The sequence below is a fragment of the Anthonomus grandis genome, chromosome 11, assembly GCF_022605725.1.
Source record: "Anthonomus grandis grandis chromosome 11, icAntGran1.3, whole genome shotgun sequence".
Lineage (NCBI taxonomy): Eukaryota > Metazoa > Arthropoda > Insecta > Coleoptera > Curculionidae > Anthonomus > Anthonomus grandis.
This window is the reverse complement of record NC_065556.1, coordinates 16,652,782-16,675,378: the sequence shown is the minus strand read 5'-3', so window position 1 is coordinate 16,675,378 and position 22,597 is coordinate 16,652,782. Positions and strand designations below refer to the sequence as shown.

The 22,597-nt window shown below is 33.1% G+C and overlaps 1 protein-coding gene across 2 annotated transcripts in view; it reads left to right on the top strand.

The window, feature by feature from the left end:
* Window positions 1-22,213, top strand: part of LOC126741968 (dedicator of cytokinesis protein 1) — an 82,905-nt gene extending 60,692 nt beyond the window's left edge. For both annotated transcript variants that reach the window (XM_050448456.1, XM_050448455.1), the window contains 5 exons: window positions 26-285; window positions 6,176-6,270; window positions 13,790-14,039; window positions 17,538-17,688; window positions 21,398-22,213. In XM_050448456.1, coding sequence (XP_050304413.1) covers window positions 26-285; window positions 6,176-6,270; window positions 13,790-14,039; window positions 17,538-17,688; window positions 21,398-21,678 — 1,037 coding nt within the window. In that variant the 3' untranslated portion in view covers window positions 21,679-22,213. The remainder of the gene's footprint in view (window positions 1-25; window positions 286-6,175; window positions 6,271-13,789; window positions 14,040-17,537; window positions 17,689-21,397) is intronic.
* Window positions 22,214-22,597: the final 384 nt, after the last annotated feature.

Genomic DNA, 22,597 nt, shown 5'->3' with positions numbered 1-22,597 from the left:
TATTCTATATTTACTCCTAATTTAGGTATTCTTGATGCCGCTGTGATGGGAGGTATAAAGAACTACGACTTTTTTTTCATACCGGAGTATCTGCAATATCATCCTGACGACGAAGTATTAGTCAATCGCCTCAAAGATCTTATAGCAGACCAAATTCCTTTGCTGGATTTATGCGTTCAAATTCATCGATTAAAAGCACCGGAAATGTTGCAACCTTTGCATAAGAAGTTGGAGGAGTGCTTCGCCGATATGAAAGCGGAAGTTGAGAAGAAATACGGAAAAAGTGTAAGTCAAGTAACTAAAAAAAATTAATTTTAAATAGGTCTATATGATTTCAGTATAAATACTAAAACTTATATCAATAAGTTGTTCTTAAGGAAGATTTTATTGTTAATTTTTTGTGTTATACGGGGTTCTCCGAGAAATATTGATAGATTATAGGAAAACTATGAAGTCAAATATATTGAAAATGTAGTTGCGTGATAGTCATTGGGGGGACACAACTAAACTATTAACTATTTTGGCATTTCTTAATCTTGTTAATTTTTCAATGAGAATTTGTTCTTATTTTACAATTAATTGATGTATTTGTAACTGATAAGATAATGTTCAGGGTCATTCTTTATGTTTAAACGGCGGCTGGTAGAATGTTTCCTAAATCGCCAGAAAATATAATACCGGGATATCGGAAAATTTAAAAAATAATCAAAAACATCTTAAATCCTTAATACAAAATCCTGTATATTAAAAACAATATTAACATTTCGCATTTGCCATAAATAAATTAAAAAGCAACGCAATAATTTGTTATTAGGCAGTCAATTGCAACGTTATTACTTATTAAAACTTACTTCCTAACCCACATATTACTGAAACAATTTTTTTTTTAGTTTTATTTATGAAAAATATTAGCACATGTGGCTTATTTGACGACAAAAAAATAGGAAGGTTAATTTTTGCATTAGGTTTGAAAATACGTCATGTTCTTTTAAAAAAGTAAGACAGTAGTAAAAGCCGGTAGGTACTGGAAAATAGAACTTTATTATTATTATTTATTCAAAATTTACATTGTATGGAAGTTCTTGAAACATTCTTTTGGGTGCCATGGTATATTGCATTTTTCGCACAAAAATTGAACCTTTTTCTTGCAGTAACCACAACGAGATTGTTTTGCTTGATAAATAATTAAATGGTTCATACCGTCAAAACTTGAGTGTAAAACCGTAGTGGGATTCCGTCTTGTTGGGCCACGTTTGGTATCTTTTTGCAAGCAATTTGCCTTCTAAACTCAAGCTGATCAAGACTTCCTTCATCTTTTCAGTGCAATTGCCAAGCGTTTTGAATAGCCATATCAATACCATGTACAACTAGAGGAAAGTACCATTTTTTCCCCTTATAGAGATTCGATAAAGACTAATGTTTTGAGCACTGCGGTCGACGCCGCCCATGAAAGAATTGTACTGCCTTATAACATTTGGTTGAGAAACAAAAATTTGTTTTTTTTTTCATTCTGGGAGAAGCGTTTCACTAGATGATGTGGTGTTACTGAACAAAAGTTAGACGCGATCGTAACAACACTATTGTCATGCCAGCGACAAACCACAATTCCTGTGTCTTTATCTAGTCTGTAATCGTATGTTCCTCTTTTCATTTTTTTCATAGCTGCTACTGGGATTAGGGGGCATTTTAGTGTACGATTGTCCCTTATTGTACCTGAACCGAAAATGCCTAAAATCTAGTTTTTAGTTCATTTAGCAGGTGCATGGATGAAAATAAGTTATCAAAAAAAAGGTGGAATCTCGTTTTTGGCCAACATGATTGAAGCACATCTGCATAGGATAAAACAACTGACGAACCAAGTCCCAAGTTTTTGTATAAAGCTGTTATCTGCGATGAATTGCCTTGATATGGTGTAAACCACACAATGTATCCTAGGCGAAGAGTACCCACCCAGAGTTTATAACCCCAGCGAATGGCAGTGGCGAAGCGTACGAGTAGACAAGGTAGACACTGTCTACCCAAAATTATCCAGTTATTTGTCATTAATTTATTACGTAATTATTTCATGTAATTGTTGAATTACAATTTTAAAAAAAATTAACACAGAACGTAGTCGCTCATTACTATTATTATATAGTATCTTAACGGCTATAACATCTATCCATCTATAATATCTAAGGCGCGCCCCGCCTGACGCACCAATTAAAATAAAAATGCAGGGCTGACACCCAATTATTGTATACGAGCCCCAGAAAGACACATTGATATTTGTCTTCCAAAATTTAGAGCAATTAATCGAACCATATACGCATCAAGCAGATGGCAGAGGTCCGGCCGCATCAGCATTCAGCCTATTACGTATGCAAAATTTACTCGCGGGAAAGACATTCGAGCTTTTCTCTATTGTATTTTAGTTGTGTTTTTATTTGTCTTTAATTAATTTTAAAATAATGGATATTATGGATTTATAAGTTATAGTTATATCTATGTTGTGTTTTTTTGTAAGTAGTATTTATTTTTATTTATCTATCTTTTTATGCTAGTAGTAATTATTTTTTTCTTTTTTATATCACTACATAATTTTTTTCTTTGAGTTAATATTTCATGCGCTTTCATTCTCTATTTCATTAAAATAAATAATATTGAATACACATTTTTTTCTAATTAACGATTTTTATTGTTTGTCTACCCGAAAAGAAAGTTCACGCTTCGCCACAGGCGAATGGGTTTGTTTCGTATAAATTGTTTCGTAGAGTGCCTTCCAAAATATGGTACCATGGCTTCACCTATGCTATGTTCTTGCTCGAAAGGAGCATGTTTTAGAAAATTTTTATTCAATGCGTCTTATAATGGTCGTATTTTAGCAAACTTGTCGGTATTATTTTGATTATTATTATATCACACATGAAGAGCTTTCATTATATGGGTAAATCTATCTCGCGAAATAGCCTCAGCAACTTTGGTACTATGACTGTCATCACGATTGTCCCAATACATATATCTTTTTGGTAATACTACGTAGCCACTCAAAATAAGCACACCCACAAAACACCGAATTTCGCTATCTGTAACATCACTAATCAAGTTTTTTTGTGCCGCGTATGTATTGGTAAATGTAGTTATCTTACTGAATAGGTCGTCGTCAAAGAAAAGCGTGAAGAGTTGTAATGGAGTTTTGAAAAACGATTTTGTTTGGGTTCGATTTTTGGTCTCCATCCTTAGAATGCTGGTAAAGATCTCCGACAAGCCAGGATGCGGATGTTAGTTTTTCCGGAAATATTGAAGCATTGTTTTCTTGTATGCGTAGTTCAGAAAGAGGCATGTCTTCATCTGAATCCGATTCTTGAGCACGCTGATCTTGTTTATCAAAAATTAGCCCTACGTCATTTCTCAGCTGGCTTTCTGGTAAATGATCGATAGTTGTGACATCCTCGTCTCCTGAGTCGCAATCTGTCACATCATCATTTGCATTGTCAGGAGGAAAAATAATTATACCATCAGGAGGCGTTGGAATCTCATCTGTCCCAAGTTCTGCAACTAACTCGTGCAATTTTAACGGTCTCCTAAAAAAATATCAACATTGTAGTACATATTACTACTGTCCTTTAAAAAGAACAAAACAAAAATGGTCGTACGCAAGAATGTAAAAAAAACTCAAAATATTTACACTATAATTGCATTCAAGTAAATGAATTAACAAAATCATATTGCCTAAAGTGCTTATGTTTAACAAGTACTAAAAAAACTTACTTCCAATCAGCGATATCCATGTTTCATAAAAAAAACAAAACAAATTGAAAGAACTCGTCCATTATCTCAAAGAGACCTACGTAACTAGAGAAAAAAATGAAAACTCCAAGTCTCATTTTGAGACTGAGACTTGGAGTTTTCATTTTTTTCTCTAAAACAAAACAATGCAAAGCCAGTACGTAAATAAAGTTATGGTGCGAGCGACTGATGAAATCTTTAAATAGATATGTTTGACAATAAATATCACAGGCGCCATCTATCAACGCTAAGTTAAAATTATCGATATAACGACATTTTATCGATTGCCTTTTAAAAGAATAGTAGTAATATCTGGGTCCTAAATCAATAGGCAATATCAAAACAACAACTGTGACAGTTTTATGGACTTTTTTTTGATTAAGTCACACCTCCTCAAGAAAAATATAATAGGTATAAATAAATCCATTTTACAGGAGAAGCAAAACAAAATTTTATTAATTTGAAAATTAAATAAATCAAAGCAGATTTAAGTCAAAAACTCAATCAAAACGAGTGACTATAAAAAAAGTAAATATACTTAATAGGTTTATTACGGTTTTCCAGATATATACTTAGGTTGTTGCTTTTTTTTATTCATAAGAAAATCTTAATTTAAATATTTTTAAGTTAAATTTTTCTTCGGAATATTAATAATAATAATTATAATACTTTTTTATTTGCTCATATAAATCCAACAGCTTAGCATCGTCAAAAAATATAGACTGTCAAACGCCAATAATACAGTGCATAAAGGCAGACATTAATGTATCATAGTTTTACCTACTTAACATAGCAAACAGAAAACTTACATTTTGTTCACAATATAAAACAAAATACAATTTTGTTTCACATCAGAAATGCTCACTAAGTATATATGAAACATTTGTTACACAGGTATGAAAGTATAATATTCCATAAATTTTGATTAATCTAGGTTAAATACTATTGTAGAATTCGTCCAATGAGTATAGACAGATCTCCAAAATCAGGTTTTTCGTTACTTGCTTAAATCTATTTAAATGTAGTTGTTTTGTGGTTTGGGGTATTGCATTAAAAAGTTTTATGGCATTAGTCATATAGCCCTTATGGGTCAGACTAAGCCGGTGTTGTGGAAGTAAGAGATTTCCCCTATGTCTGTGCGAAGTATATGAAGAACAAAATCAAAATTTGGAATAGTCTCTTGAAATCTTTTGTAACAATGTCTTTTGTCTACAATAAAATTAAATTCAATATTAGAAGAAGTTTGTTGTCTTGTCTTTATAAATATAGGGTAATATTAATAATATGTTAATACTAACTTATTTTATTATCTTAGACAAACATGTCCTCACTTTTTTCATTCCTCAATATATTCTAAGGCTGACTATAAAAAGAACTAGGGCTTCAGATAAATGCAGCAACAGTGCAAAAAGATAAATGCTTACAATTTTACAACCTTAAAATGCAAAACAGGCTTAGCAAACGTCATCATATCAAATATGTTGTGATTTTAAAAAAAGGTCTAATAATATTTGTTTTTATATCAGGGAGTTTAATTAAAAAGTTAGCGGATTTGTGTTTTTTTTTTGCTCAACTTTGTAATATCCTTTATTTTAGAATTATTTATGTGATTTAAGATGACTTCTACAACTTTTGTGTTCAAAGCTTTTTTCCCACCTCATATAATAGCCCCACCAGGTGCTGTTTAAATATAAGGAATAATCCTGTAGAATGAAATTTATTAATATTATATTTTTTATTTGTATTTTGCTTATCTGTTTTATATTCGCTATTTTTAAATTTAGTGCATTTGGATCTTTTTTTTCAGTTATTTCAAGAAATTTTGTTTCTTTTTCTGTTTTTTTGTCTGTTTTTAGCGTTTTTTAATTGAATTTTTCCTAAGCAAATTATTATGGATGTATAATACTGAATTTTTAAATTACATATTTCGTTGCAGAAGGTTAAAAAAGTAATAACTTATTTTGGTCTTCTAATTTCTTAGAGAATTAAGTTCACTATTGAAATTGTTAAATTATACATTCTTCTTTTGGGACCGCGGTGAATCATCTCGGTACCTGTAAAAAAATGAATTGGAATATTCTGTTTAGATTTTCCATCATTAATTGGGTTGAATAATAATTTGGTTAACATTTGAAATTGGTGCAATCTTATTTACTTGTTTGTGTTTGAATTTAGAGGTATTTTCACCGCCTCTATTTTTCTGCATTACATTTACTATGATATCTTTCAAGAATTTCTAAGTGGTATTCCCGATTTGCGAAGTTCTGGTAAACTGAAAATTCTTGAAAATTGATCATTGGAGAGATATTTAGAAACAATATTTAGAGAAAAATGTTCTCATGTTCATTTTTTTATTTGTAAGAAAAATATAAGACCAAGAAGAAAACATAATTATATATTTTTTTAGGACTGTGATATAAAACTGGAAACAGAAGTACAAATCCGAAGGCATTACAGTATTAACAGCGATACGCGGTTATCAGATGTAACCATTACTCCCGAGTAAGTTAGATAATATTTTCACGAATAAGAAACTAAATATCCGCTTATAATAATTTGTAAATAATTTTAAAGTTTCAGCAAGCGGTTCCCACCCGTAGTAGCTAATAGAGCGACTAACTTCTAGCATAAATTCCTTTTTAAATTAATAACAGTTTAGTTTATAAGGACTCTAACATATTGGTAATTAATCTTGGATAATTTTAAATTTGCATGCAGTATTTTATGTATTATGTACGAGTACAAGGTGTTTTAAATTGTGTGCCACTATTTGTATATTAAGTGCTACATAGTTGGATAAATTAGACAAAAAATTAGGATTTTTTATGTTTATATAAACCACTTTTTTATTCGCCTATTGCAGTTAGTTTTTATACAAGTTACACAAATTTAAGTTATTGCTTTACATCAAACTTTGCATATCGCTAAAAGAACACTAAATTTAATAACAGGACATTAAATAAATTACATTAAAGATTGAAAACAATTAAATATATTGTAGACTTGGTTAGCTTAACTTTGTTCATTTAATGTTAATGGCTGGTAGCCAGCGTAATTTTAATTAATAAAATTATGTAACGTGAAGTAGGTGCCTATAAACGCTTTGTTTTCCCTTTAGGTTGGACTTTGGGGGGGTACAGATGGATGTTACTTTTCATATTATGTTTTGTGCTAAAGTAATTAACTAATCTAAGCAGCAAAGAAAAGAATGCTCAAGAAGCGTATAAAACAGTAAAATAATGAGTGAATAGATCTTGAATAAGTATCAAAAACAACAACTTTAATTTAACTGAACTTGTAGCACGTTTTGGTGGAATAGTGTCACACGGGATTTAGGACCTTGTATAGTTTGTTTCCAAAAGATTTTAGTGCACCTAATATGCCGTGAAATTTTAAGAGTTAAGACTCGAATTCAAATATCTTTTTATTGTATGCACGTTTTAAAGCTGGAGTTTTTTTAAAAAATTGCCATGGCTCAATTTAAATCGGTTTACTTTCACCCGTGCATACTAGTAGAAGTTTTATCTTAGAACACTGTTATTGCAAAATCTACCAAGTCAAACAAAAAAAAATCGTTATATGCCTGTAAATTTATATGCAGTTTTTTGTCTTAGCAAATAATATTTATTTATTTAATACGTATGCTCTACAGGCTAAAGCCCGGTTACAGAGCAATGAACATAATTATATAATGTTAAGATAATATTCTTTAATTTAAAAAAAAACATTATAATGTAACATTTAAATTATGAATATACTTACTTGAAACTAAAAATCCATTTTAAGTGCTGCAAAAAATACCGCAGTATAGGTACATCCAGGTTAGTTAAATAAATTTTCTATTAAACTTATATTAGAGATGTTCTGAATACGTACATTCGCGCATTTAAATGCCAGTTTTTCCAATAATTGTAGACAATCAACTTTATGTCTTAGATATTTATACACGACTTTTGTGTTTGAAATGAATTTATGTTATGTTTCTTTTTATAAATTCCAAATGTGGACAACCTTGTATGGGATAGATCTATCTGTCTAATTTATAGACATTTAAAAAAACATTTTTAAGGTTCTTCACATATAGTTGATAAGCTGGAGAACAGATATTCGGAAAATATTTAAGCTTTGACCTAACTATGGCATAATAGTCTTTTTAATATTTGTAAGTCGTGAGAATTCCTTGTTGACCGCACTACAGTGCATTTTTTTTATCTCGGGTCATAGGGTCTTACGTGTAATATTTTCAACCCCATGTTAGAACCTGTTCTATTTAATCGATTGGATTGAAACTTGGAACAAGTGAAGTTTAAGTTAACAGACTGGTTCTAGTCGACTTTAGGTATCTCCGAATTTTAACATTTTTGAATATGAAATAGTAAGCTAATCTTTTTTGGACTATTTTAAGCAAAAAAAAATTGGAGGATGAATAACATTTTCTTTAATAAAATAATAAAAACAAAAAAAATCATGACAATGTGTACCTATGGTACGATATCGTTTTCGAACATTCGCCGTAAGCGCTTTATGGCTTAATGGTAATGAGAGTGAAATATGAGCCGGTCGGCCTGGGTTCAGATTTTTTTTTTTTTGTGACTAAGAATTTTGTAGTTTAGGAAAAATTATTTAATTTAAATGAAATTATACATAAAATATGACCAAAAAGACGAAATTGTTTATATAACATAAAAAAAAAAGATTTTACCTTTTCTTGTAATTAAGTCCCTTTATTTTCGTGTAAAAAAACATACCGAAGACACCCATAATATATTATTTATTGTTTTGGTACTTTTTAGATTTCGATCCTACTTAAAGATAATATGAAATATAGGCATATTCTATTTAAAATTAAGTCTAAAGAATATTTTTCATATAAATAACAAAAACAAAATTCCCTTCCACCTTCCTTCATTATTCTTTTTTATTGACGTTTGACATAAGGTGACAGCGTTGCCATACATGTTCCTTGATTAAAGAATTTTTTATTTCTTCTATATGAATGTTTTTAGTGTTTTGGGCTCGGTTGAATTGCATTGGGTTGATTTTGGGTTGCGTTAGCACACGGGGGGCGTAAGCCCCCGTGTGCCTCGGTGTTGGGTTGGGCTGGGATGAGATGAGATGAGACGGGTTGGGATGGGATGGGATGGATTGGACTGGATTGAATTGGATTGGTTGGATTGGATTGGATTGGATTGGATTGGATTGGATTGGATTGGATTGGATTGGGTTGGGTCGGGTCGGGTTGGCTCGGGTTGGGTTGGGTTGGGTTGGATTGGGTTGGGTTGGGATAAATTGTTTTAAGTTAGGATGTTGAGCATATGGGGGGCGTAAGCCTCCTTGTGCTCGACATTTACGAGCCCTCTCTATATTTTTTCATTTGAATAGAATCTCAAAATGTTAGAAAATATGGAGGCTACGAACCTTTGCATAAGGGAATTAATTTTTTGCTTGTGTACAAATGTGTGCAAAAGTAAAACCCATTCACTATTATAGTGTAAAAACACTGCTATCAAGACTTTTAAAAATCCCATTATTTTGCAAAAAAATTTGCGAGAAACCTATTTAAAATACGTTTTTCTGATGAAAAAGTTTGCTTTTTCTGCACCTCGTAACCTTCATTACCTTTACACTTCAAAGCAGGTAGACAAATATCTGACAGTGACAAAATAATGTTTAAATTGCTCCATTGAAATTGTTCAAACACTCTTTAAAATGTCGATTTACACTACGGAGGAACGTATTGAGATGGTTTCGAACTACATTAGAGGAATGTCGGCGCAAGAAGTGGTAGATAATTTTGCAGTGTCTTATCCTAACCGTCTCGTCCCGTCTAGATCAACTGTACAACGGTTTCATGAAAAATTTATTACGATTGGATGCATTGCCAGTTCTCACTTAAAACGAAAAAGAACCGAAACTGTAATAGACGAAGAATTTAAAATGGAGGTATGCTTGGCCGTTGAAGAAAATCCAACAAATAGTCTTACTCAGTTTGCTGAAGTTACCGGAAAAAGTAGGAGTAGTTGCTATAAGGCAATCAGAAAAGAAAAATACAAATCTTTTAAAGTTAGAAATGTTCAAGAACTCTTGCCTAATGAATATTTTCTTAGAATGCAGTTTTGTGAATAGTGGATGGAACGAATTAACAACGACCCCACAATTACAAACAAAATACTATTTTCAGATGAAAGTACTTTCTGTACAAATGGTACAGTCAACAAACAAAATACTCGAATATGGGCGCGAGAAAATCCTCACGTCATCCAGGAAACGCATACCCAAACAAGACAGAAACTTAACGTGTGGGCAGGAATTCTTGGAGATCGAATAATTGGACCATTTTTCATAGAAGGTAGCCTGAATACTGCAAAATATTTAGAATTACTTCAGGTGCAGGTCATTCCCGCATTAGGAAACGCTGTTCAAAATGACAGGATAATTTTTCAACATGATGGAGACCCCGCTCATAGTGCAGCGACTGTTACCGAGTTTTTGAATGCCACGTTCCCAGGACGCTGGATTGGACGTTTTGGGCCATCTAAATGGCCAGCGCGAAGCCCCGAACTTTCGCCTTTAGATAACTTTTATTGGGGCTATCTATCATCGAAAGTGTTTGATATTGTTAGAGGCAGACCCAACAATATCGAAGAACTTCGTAATAGAATTATCGAGGCTTCGCGTACCATTACTCCCCGGCAGCTCCTAAATGTTAAAAGACATTTCTACAACTGTCTGGGCTTTTGTTTGGCTCAATTTGGAGGTCACTTTGAACAATTTATTTGAAAGGTTTTATTTGTTTATTGTTGATTTTTGAAAATATATTTTTGAGATTTTGAGGAAATTATTTTGTGTCACTGTCAGATATTTGTCTACCTGCTTTGAAGTGTAAAGGTAATGAAGGTTACGAGGTGCAGAAAAAGCAAATTTTGACATGGGGTTGAAAATATTACACGTATGACCCGAGATAAAAAAATGCACCGTATAAAGCTATACATCCTCGATATGTGGAATTAATGAAAGCTTAGGATCGAATGTCATATCAAGATCGTGGTCTATTAAGTAACTATTTTGGTATTTTTGTAGGCAAATGTCATATGATGTTCAGATGAAGCATATTTCTCTCATATCAAACATTGAATCTATCGAGGGTTTTCAGTCTTGAAGCGTTTTAATTGCACAGTAAACTTTAAAGTCTAAGTAATCTACGGAGAGTTCCAGACCGACGTTATTTACAACAACATCAACAAAGAGGGGTCCCAAAACTAACTCTCGTGGACGTTAATGGATTCGGCAATTGATTGTGTTATGATAGAGAAATTTGTTTCTATTGATCGCTTCGGAATAAACCCGTGTTGTGATGGTGATATTTTAGAAAAGACTTGCGGTCTAATAGACAGACTTTTGCATTTCGTCAAATTTAGGGATAGGTTTTATTACAGTACATTTAACTATTCATAATTAATCATGAACAAAAAAAAGCAGGTATTTGCGAGTATTCGAATTGGATATTTTAATTTTGCTGTGTAATAAATATACTTTAGAACCTTCTTCAATAAGAGTTTTCTCAAAAAAAGACTCAAATCCCCAAAATAAGCAGATGAAGGTTTTACTTACTGTTTTCTTTGATTATAATTGTGTATATAATATCATTAAAATGTACCATGCTCATCCACTATTATGATTGTTGAGTTACGTTAATGCTCCTGATTACAACACATCATCGCTGGTTCTTAACATTTTGGCTAAAATCGAAACAATTTTTCCCAGCCTCCATATCTACTAGATGTGTGATTTTTTATTTTCAAAAGTAAAAAGTGCGTATTATTATCTTATGGGAACTACTTTGAAGGGAACGAAATGAATATTGATGTTTGCATTAATATTCTTTTGAACATATCAAAATTGGGTTTATTTGTTGAACACGCTCCTCTAGTAAGTACTATAACAATTATAAGATTAAAAAAACCTAAAATCTCAGTCGCAAGAGACAGTACAAAAACTAAGACAAAAGCGGTTACTCGTTTCTATTGATTAAAAGCATCCACAGAACTCAAGAAAACATATTTTTTAATTATTTCTCTGGTTTTTATTGGACAAAGACATGTACTTCTAAGCGAATTAACAGTATTTAGAATCAACGGAATATCATTACATACGCAGGATGTCCGAGATCTATTTGGATAACTTCCACCCTTAATGTCTTTCTTGCAAAAATATGAAAAATCGGAAAGACACGTTTATAAGGTAGATACTTTAAATTATTATTTTTAGCCTTCTTGGTTCAAACTTCTAGGAGGTGAACCATTTTAAATGAGAATGGCGAGCAAATGGCACATTATTTTTAAAGGTTCAATTCTCTTTTCAGTGGTTTCCTACTTTTTTGGTTTTTGTCCAAAGGTTTCTGAATAATCGCGTTTTAAAGTTGCAGAAACAATTAATTTTGTTTGCATTGAGATTTTGGTTTTCAGGATAGTGTTTAGATAAAAACTATTGCATTGAGTCTCATTGTAGTACAAATAATTAGAAGAGTAGGTTACGCCTCGTAAGATCGTTGAGTAACAGGAAGAAAATCTTGTTTAAAAAACTGATTTTCTATTTATTGATTATCTTTACATTACTGGCAAAAATACCTTTTTATTTGCAAAAGAGAATTTTCTACACTAAAACACATGGGATCTACTTACGCACTATTTTATAAGTTACTGAAAATGTCCATTTTCCTTAAAACAATAATAAAGTATCTTTTCGAACACATCCCTAATACTTCGAAAAACTTCATTCAGCATTCTGCTTTAATTCGCCTTTTAAGATCAGCAATATTAGCAGGTTGTGTTTTATAAACAGTGGATTTAGGATGTCTCCAAAGAAAGAAGTCTAAGATTCTAAAATCCAGTGATCTGAAAGATAAGCATATTAAGCTACAGATCAACTGTCAAATTTCCTTCAATAAATAAAGGACCAGTAACGGCATTTCTAAGAAGGCTAGCCCAAACATTAACTTTTTATGGGATATTGTGTATGCTGTTTAAAAAAAAAAATATGCGGGTTTTCGTCACTACAGTAACGGCAATTTTTTTTCTTAACATTTCTATTTAGAAAAAAATAGCATTTGACGACTCTGAATTCACGAATCCCTTTTCTTTTATCAAAATCATCGTCATAGAGTTCTTGAAGTACCGGCATTTTGTATGGATGGAGTTTATGCATTTTCAGTGCGTTTTCTTATCGTCTTGAGTGATATTCCTGTCTGTTCAGCTACTGTCCGCAAGGAGCTGGTAAGCTCTGCACCAAATAATCTCAAAACCACATATGAGCTTCTTTATTCACTCTATCTATTTTTTTTTCTCCATTATTCCAGAACCCGTTTAGGAGAATTTTGCCACCAAATCATTCTCATCCTAGTGATAATAAAAGTTATCGCTGAACAGGGATTCCAACCCAACAAGCAAAAGCGAATTAACACTAAGGTGAAAACCAAAATCTTAAAGCAGGCAGGTTTAATAGTTTAATTAACATTTTAATTAAACTTATAAAAAGGCAGGAACTTTGAAACGATTAATTGGAAACATCTACATAAAAAGCAACAATGTAGGGCACCACTGACAAGAGAATCTAACGTTTTAAAATGATGTACCAGTTGACTCCAATTCCCATTTAAGATTTTAAGGTGACATCTACCTTCCTAGGGGTGAAATAAGAAGTGTAAGAATATTCAATTATAGTGTCCATCTTAAAATGAAAGGGACATTGTTGTCCGTTTTTTTTAAATATTTTCAACTGCAAGTTAAAAATATGGAAGTTAAAGATATGGGTCGGAAGCTTTCGAATTGACACCCCATATACAAACACTATTATAAATATTTTCTATCACAGTATTGTTTGGTGCACTAATCTTTCTCGAATAAATTGTAGTTGGTATTTATGTGGTGGTTGCCAATTAATTTGGGTGTAGAATTATATGCATGGCAGTTTTCGTAAAAACTATTTTAAGTAAAAGTCGATAATAATATTTTATAATTTCTAGCCGTCAATCAACCCCATACAGTACCAAAAGCCTAATGTACTCTCCATCTAGAAGTGTTACCGGAACGCCAATTTCCAGTAAGAAAAAGGACAAATTGGCCAGAAGGAGGCGGAGCAAAACTGAAACACTACCAGCGACATTGTCTACCAGTGGCAAAACTCTGTGGTATACTAGTTACGATAGTCCTGCGTCGAGTATCGAGACTAGTTCCAACGGAACTGCTGGACCTATAATAGAGTTAACACAGGAGGTAAGTCTTTCTAAGTTCTATGATATGCGTCAATGGATTTACTATATACGACAAAAAGCCATTAAGAAACGTAGTTTTAAATTTATATTATAAATACGTTAATAAAAATGTCGTAAGCCTAACTTAAATCACGGTAAATAACTATACAATAACCGGTAAAAGAAAACAATAATGATAATCTTTATTTCTCCAGGTTAAACGAATTCTTATGATAAGCTTTATACAACTTCATAGTGATAACTCATATCCATTTTATTAATAATAATTAATTAATATTTTTTGATATCTATTGCCAGTTTGAGTTTATTTTTGGTGCACTTTTTATGAAAAATATGTATGTGACAGAGTCAAATTAATTAAAAATCCAAAATTATATCTAAATTATCACCTGTCACAAAGAAAAATTTATAAACCTCGTGATTAGCTGTTATGTACGGTACACGGCAGTTATGTTCGGTACACATAAAAAATAAGTGTAAAAAGTTTAAATTAAGTTATGCATTATGTATTACGAGTTATGAAAGCGAAGGTGTAAAAATATGGGTGTATTTAGCGACACTGTGTTTATTTTTACGAGTTACGAATTGTGAGATAAAAGTTATTACTGTGCATTAAGAAAGGTGTATAAACCCGGCATTGTCCATAAAGTTTACGTTTTCGGAAAAATTAATATGTTAACGGATATAAAATACTTTTCTTTTCGTTTTGGAGTGCTCCATTGCATATTTAGGGGTTAACAAATTTATGTTAGTTTGTACAAATTTATTTAAAAAAAAGCAACAAAACCACCAAGGGCATGATCGTTTTAGAACTTCTACGATCTCGATCTAGGTTTTAAGTACCTTTTTATCTTTTGGAAAATGTAGACTTAAGGGTTGAGTTGGCTTGGTTGGTCCACCCGGTTTTTTTGACCTTAATCCATTGGGAATGATTTTGAGTATCTGAATAAAAATTACCTAAGTAACAGAAGAAGCAAATAGTAGAGTATCCCACCATACTACGACCTTCACCCATAACGTTACGGGATGAAACGTATGTTTTCATAAAATGTAGTATATCTTAAAATGTATTCCGCAAAGGTTGCCTGAAAAATCTTGTGCAAAATATTAATTATTAATGATTAAAAATTAATTTTTTTTTAAACATTGCACTCATTCTGTTACGCATTAAATTGTGTACTAATCGAAAGTACGTAACTTGTGAAATATGCATCCACTGGGTTGCCTTCTTTTTTCTTGTGCAGTTACTACGCAGCCAGGTGCGCGGAGGTGATTCGTAATAGTAATTTGCACCTATCGAGTTACGCAATAAAACATTGCATTAAATTAAAGTTAATTTTATTGCAAACAATATGGCATAGGGTTGCTTGCGAAAAACCTGTGCATAATCCCGGTTGCCGATTTTTAAAAGTTCAAATTCTCGCGCGGCTTGATGCGGGCGATAGAGAGGTCCGAGGATAATATCCAATACGATAAAAGACACAGCATTACAGCTGTATTCCACTAGTTTATCGAGTGCGCATGCTCTGTGTATGAGTTACAGAAAGAGAGCGATAGTAGTACATGCTAGTAGTAGGAGCATCATCTTAGTGAATTAACCTCATTTTGAAAAAAAAACGTGCTAAAAAATGGTTAAAAAGTGTTTTGGATTTGTAAAAAATTTTTGTATTCTAATATTTTTGTTGTTTCAATAAATTATATTTTTATACAGAATCTAAAAATCATATTTCCTGGAAGTGGTCTTTATAAAATGATGTCTTTGGACCGCACCTCAAACTGGTCCCAAACATGCCTATAAGCACTTTTAGCCTAAAATATGTAAATTCGCGATATATTCATAAAAATTTGCAAGATAATAGGGGTAAATTTTAATATATTTATATATATATATATATATATATACATATATTAATGAATTTAATATATGTATATATATATACTTATATATATATATATATATATATTTGTCGCTCGCATTAGGCTGCGCGAGAATTTGAACTTTTAAAAATCGGCAACCGGGATTATGCACAGGTTTTTCGCAAGCAACCCTATGCCATATTGTTTGCAATAAAATTAACTTTAATTTAATGTAATGTTTTATTGCGTAACTCAATAGGGGCAAATTACTATTACGAATCACCTCCGCGCACCTGGGCTGCGTAGTAACTGCACAAGAAAAAAGAAGGCAACCCAGTGGATGCATATTTCACAAGTTACGTACTTTCGATTAGTACACAATTTAATGCGTAACAGAATGAGTGCAATGTTTCAAAAATAATAATTTTTAATCATTAATAATTAATATTTTGCACAAGATTTTTCAGGCAACCTTTGCGGAATACATTTTAAGATATACTACATTTTATGAAAACATACGTTTCATCCCATAACGTTATGGGTGAAGATCGTAGTATGGTGGGATAATCTACTATTTGCTTCTTCTGTTAAAAAATTTTTTGTTATCATTGTAATTAATATTTTTAAATAATTAATATTTTGCACAAGATTTCTCAAGCAACCTTTGCGGAATACATTTTAAAATATACTACATGTTATGAAAACATACGTTTCATCCCGTAACGTTATGGGTGAAGGTCGTAATATGGTGGGATGTTAGACTAAAAGAAGTTCCAATTAATACCACTCATTTTCGAAAAAATATGGTAGAAAATTGAACCTCAATTTCTCCAAGAAAAGTTGATTTTAAATAATTAATGTTTTTGTCCTATAGGCACGAAATCAAATTATTTAGTAAAGTAAACTTTTTGATTTCAGACACCTTTTCTTAAAAAGAATCTTGAAACATTACATTAAAAAAGATACATTAAACCACATAAACAGTATTGTAGAAAGAATACTTCTCCTTATAACTTTATGTCTATAGAGCCACTATTAGGATCATCAGAAATTTAAATTCTTTATGAAAAAAACCTATATTTTAATAAAAAAGACGCTATATGAATGTTTAAAATTGACACGTTGGGTTTAGTGGTCACTCTGAATTTAAGACTAAATCCCACACTAAGACTAATACTTGAATTATTACTAAATTTAAAATGTTAATAGTATAAATGGAAAGTTGGCCGAATTCGACTAGCAGACATTCAAAAATTACGACAGTCGTTCTTGTTCCTGGATCCTTTCGATAGAAGAAGGTGACAATGTTCAAGACAAATGGTGTCTCAAAATTCAAAACCTCATAATTTGTTTTTTCGCAAGGAATTGGTCGATTTTCAAATGTTATTGAAAACAAATCCCTACATTATATTCCCGCATTGCCTCCATAAAATCATTTACTAATTTCAACTCTTTCGGAAGGAGTATAAACAGCCAGTACTATAAGAGGTTACATTCTGTAACCTCATATAGTACTTATTGAAAGGATTAATTAAAAAAATATATTACGATTAGTTAGCATTAAGAACTTTGTGGAATATATCTTGGATACATATATAATTCTCGATATGTTAGCAATTTTTTAACGAAACAAAATTTTTAGCTACATCCAAAAAGGCCGCTAAGGTCAGAAGTAGAAAAAGAAAAAAGACTAAGTCGCCCCTCCAGCGGACAGTTTTCTAGACCAGGCAGTGTGTCATTGCAAATCAGAGGCCATAGTAGTTCTGGAACGAGCAGTAACAGAGATTCAGTTGGTAAGTACGTGCTAAATAGGAACATGTTTACGATTGAATTATTCATGCGGCCCGAATTTTGAAATGTCGTCTTATTATCTTTATATTGTTTTATGTGTGAGAATTCCGATGAAAAGAAAACAGGAAAACTTTAGTAGACTTTAGTAATATTTTAAGTACAGGGTGGTCAAAAACTTCACATAATTTCGATATGAAAACACCTTAAACTAACAGTTTCAAGTTGAATTTGTTGCATACTGACTACTTGTGCAAAGCTTATAAAAAAAATCTTTTGTGACCGCATTGCCGGATTTTTGTCTTAATTGACACACATTTTTTTAACTTTGATCAACAGTTTTGTGAATTTGTGTACCACATGTAGTAGTAGTACGAGTAATAAGGGGAAGCTAGAGTTCCGCAAGTAGGCCTAAAAGTCCCCTTTCGCCAACTCCAGAATTGCCTACCACGCCTCCAGTCTCAATGCACGGTCTTCACTGAGTCGGCCTGTCCTCTTAATAAAGACTTGCACGGTGTCCAAATCCAGATTTTCCCGTTGGAGTGTCGTTGCTCCAAAAATGTCCCTTCTCAGACGACTCCACCTATCGGAAATTCCTAATATGTGGTGTTATAAGTTTTCTCCCCTGTACGACAATTCGTACAGAGCGGACTTTCTCTTATACCAAGAATGTGTAGATGCCTGCCTGTTTAGGCAGTTATGTCTAGTTAAGATTCTAGTCTTTGATTCCCTGTCTGCTCTTTGTTAGCAGTAGCCTTACTTTAGAGCCGTCATCATCTGGTAACATTTCCTTGGCCTGTCTACATCCTTCTGTCCTTCTTCAATTCTTCCTTGTTTTTTTCCCAGGCCCAGTTATTAAATTCCTGGAAAATTTGTTTTTTACTAGAATCGTGTTTTGCTAGTTCGTCAGCCCATTCATTGCCCTGGACACCCGTTGTGTGTTTCGCTAGCCGAAAGGACTCCCGAGTTCTTTCGGTGTTCGTTTCCATCCAGTTCATCCAGTGCAATCTGGCTTCGACTGATTTGGTACTTTCCATCCATGATCTTTCCATCTATGATTGGATGATCATATTGGGACTTCCGATAGCCCAAGAATATTTAGAGGTGCCGGTGTTGTTCTAATGAAAACAGACCACTCTCAAACAGATTTGTCTTTGGAGTCAGTGTTGATGACCTTTAATGCCACTGGCTACCATACCACGGATCCTAGGTCGTATGACTGCAGTATAAATCCACTGGAGAAGATGGGGTTTTAGACCCCATCTTGTACCTCTTGTTCGCTGTACTTGCCATATATGGGCTCGTTTAATGCCTGCTCTACGTGAGTTTTGAACGTGTTTGCTGTCTAAAGTAACTTTTGTCTAACGTATTTCATATACTGCCCCAATGCAAGTCTGATACATTAGTGAAAGGTTTAAAGCCTGTCAAATTTCGCCTCTTATTAAAGAAAATGAGCTCGGTCTTCTCTGAGTTGACCGACAGCCCTGTTTGACTAGCTCAGAGGGGCCTTTTCCGTCGACTTCCCTTTCATGTAGGCACTTTGCTTGCCGGTAGTCTTTCTTGCCCGGTTTTGAAACAAATACCACATCTGCCGCCCTCCATGCTAATGGAACATACCCCATTGCAATGCTGGCCTCGAGAATGCTGTTTAAGTTGAGGAATGTAGTTTCGAGGCCTACCTGCAGCATCATAGGTATGATTTCATCAGGCCTCGCAGACTTATATGGACTAAACTCAGCCACTTCCTAAGCAATGGCTTCGTTTGTTACTATTTTTTGGCGAGTTTCCAGAATGGCTTTGGCTCTGGTTCCTCGCCACAAGGGGCAACATATCCTTCTCTAAGAAAATGAATTTTAAGAAGATGCTCGATAGTCTCTTCTTTGTTTAAAGTCCATAGTTTCTTTCTTCAAGCATCCTATCTCAGTTTTCCTGTCAGATCCTAGTAGCTTCACAAATAGTGCTGTATCTGAGAGAGATTCCATCTCCACAGAACTTGCGCCAGCAGTCTCTTTTACAGCGTCGGACTTCATTTTTGAATTTCCTTCTAGCTGTTAAGTGTGCATTCCAATTCTCCTGAATTCCCCCCTTGGGAGCGCGATGATGCAACTTTCTTAAGTATTTTTTAAGACAGTCCAGAGTGTCATTTCACCAGGGATAATTATACTGTTTAGCCTCATTACCTCTGTACTTAGCTCCTCTTTGGAGGAGATGGCTTCACCTAGAGTATCCATAGACTCAACTAGACCCTCTTTAAAATTAATCCAGTCGGTGGCCCTTCAATTTCTTTTCAGGAGAGCTTCCTCTTTATCCGAAACGATTTCTAATCAGATCATCCTATGGTCGGATATAGTTATATCCTGTTGACCACATAGTATAATGCGTTGAAAGTCTGCATTGAACCAATGATGAATTAAATCATTCTTGATAAAGCATTGTGATTCTTTGTAAATAAAGACTTTAAAGAACTCTAAACGTCCTTCCACAAAACAATGGCTCATAACAGTCCTGCATAAAACCCATAAAGTTCTCCTTTGGCACAATCTTGTGATTTAGTAAACAAAGGTTCCTGACACAAATGAAAAAAATATCGTGTCCTGAAGTAGAAATGTTCGAAAATTAAGAATTTATTGCTCCTACTCACCCCAGTATGTGCTCCCGATTCTAATTTCTAATTACTCCCCTTGTTAAGCAATTATTATAATAGGAAAAAACTGGTCAACTTCGGTTGCAGTGCCATTTTCTCCTTTTCACGAGTGTTGTGAGGCAAAGTGTTCACTCCCTAGTTATATAAATGACAAGGGTCAAAATAGTATATAATTTAAAAAACAAATAAATATGAATTGCTTATTGGAAGTCGCACAAAATTCACGGCGAAAAACCATTTCTTGCTCTGCGCTGAAGTTTTAACTGACCATATCTTCAAGTGATTATTAAATAACTTGTAAATGATCACTCCTGTCCATCCTCATTGTCAAACCATATGACAAATACAAATGTTATGTTATGATTTTTTTATTCAATTTATACTCGTACCCTCGTTTACTGTTCTACTTTAACCACGCAAGCAAAAAAAAATAATGTGGGTTTAAGATGCAGTCATAGTTGCCTCTATCAATATTTTATTTTGCATTTTCTCTAATCATCAAAGGCTCCGCTGACGGAGACTTTCAGCAGCACCGTTGACAAATAAACCACAAAAAATAATATTGGTGGAGGGAACTATTGTCATTATAAATAATGGATAGTTACGAACCTTCCACCAAGAAGAGAGGAACTAATCTCCGTGCTTCACAAATTAGGTTACGCGTACGCATAATTGACCAATAACCGGGTTTGGAAAGTCTCCGTGAGCGGCACCTTTGATGATTAGAGAAAAAGCAAAACAGAATCAGATTCAGAAAGTGGCTACTTTCCGTTATCGTTAATTTTTCGATAAGTACGTTTACCATACAGATCGGACTCTTTCCTGTAGTCTCCTTGCGAGCGACGTATCACCCTACAGATACCAAACAGACGGATGTCTGTTTGGTATGTGTTGGCCGACCGTGGATGCAAAGGCACGGACGAAAATATTGCTATTTTCAGGTGATTGCATGCATTATGATGGCCCTTTTTTCTTTCGCCATTCATACTATTTGATGGTGATAAGATTATATTTATTTATCTTTGAAACTTGACCTCTCTTAAATTAAGTAAATTTCCTATTACTTGCAGGTACTACGGACTCTAATACTAGCGAGATAAGTGAGGAAATTCCTCCGCCAATTCCCGCTAAGCACAAGGATAGTCTGATTGAATTTTCCAAAAATTTCGGCAGCCTGTGCATAAACGAAAACGTGAGTTTTTTACATTCGCGTACCGCGTCACTAACGCGATTCTCCCAGTTACAAATGCCCCTCCCTTCTACCAACACCAATGAGGAGCTGGATACGGATGCGCCGCCCACACCTCCTCCCAAACCTCCAAAAACCAAACTGCATGTTGTTACTAGTTAATTAATATTAGCATATTTAAATTTAATTTTTGCTTTTTTCTTGAGACGCTTGTTGTGAACAAATAAGTCCGATCCAAGTTAGCTTAGAAATTAAGCTTTAAAATTTTCCAAAGATGTTCAAATAAAGTACAATTTTATTTGTTATTTTTGCACATTGTACAAAACGTTTTAGGTTAAATTTTACATTAAGGAAATTTTCATTAAAACTTAGGGCATTTAAAAAAGCTGTGCAATTTTACTTATGTGCTTTTTCCCATTTTGACGTATCTGGCAAAATATGTCAGACTAAAATGATTTTCTTACATTACGTTTATTAAATAATGCATTTCTTTGTTCATATTATAATAGTTTGTAGGGCGTTAAACTGTAAAGTATAAAATAATTAGTAAAATATGTTATGTTACCGCAAGTGCCATGTTTAGTTAGACTCATTATTCATGATATTTATGGAGTAATTTTTATCTTAAGTTTAGCCAAAGAAAGTTTGTAATAATAATTTTTATATTATGTTAAATAAAATATACCTTTTTTATGAATTGTTTTTACTTTTTGGATCAGTGTAGTCACACGTCTACATTCTTTCTCCTTAGGGAGAAAATGACACATCCCTAACTTTTGTTGCTGAAAATTTCATAAAATTGGACACCACTTCATAATTTAACAACGGAAAAAAAATAAGTGGTAGGTAGATATAAATTGGAAAGCAATTTTCATTCGTGGAGGTAATCTAACACCGCTCCCTTATAATATCACTATAAGTAACGATGGAAAATCTGATCTTGCTCTTGTGTTTCGTGAAGAAAGAACTTCGTTTTCTCTCTAGGGAGGAAAAGTAGTTTGCCCACCACTGGAAGAAATGTGCTTCCTAGTTTTACATATAAAATATCAATTTTCGATATTTAGTTTATTAAGTCTGGATT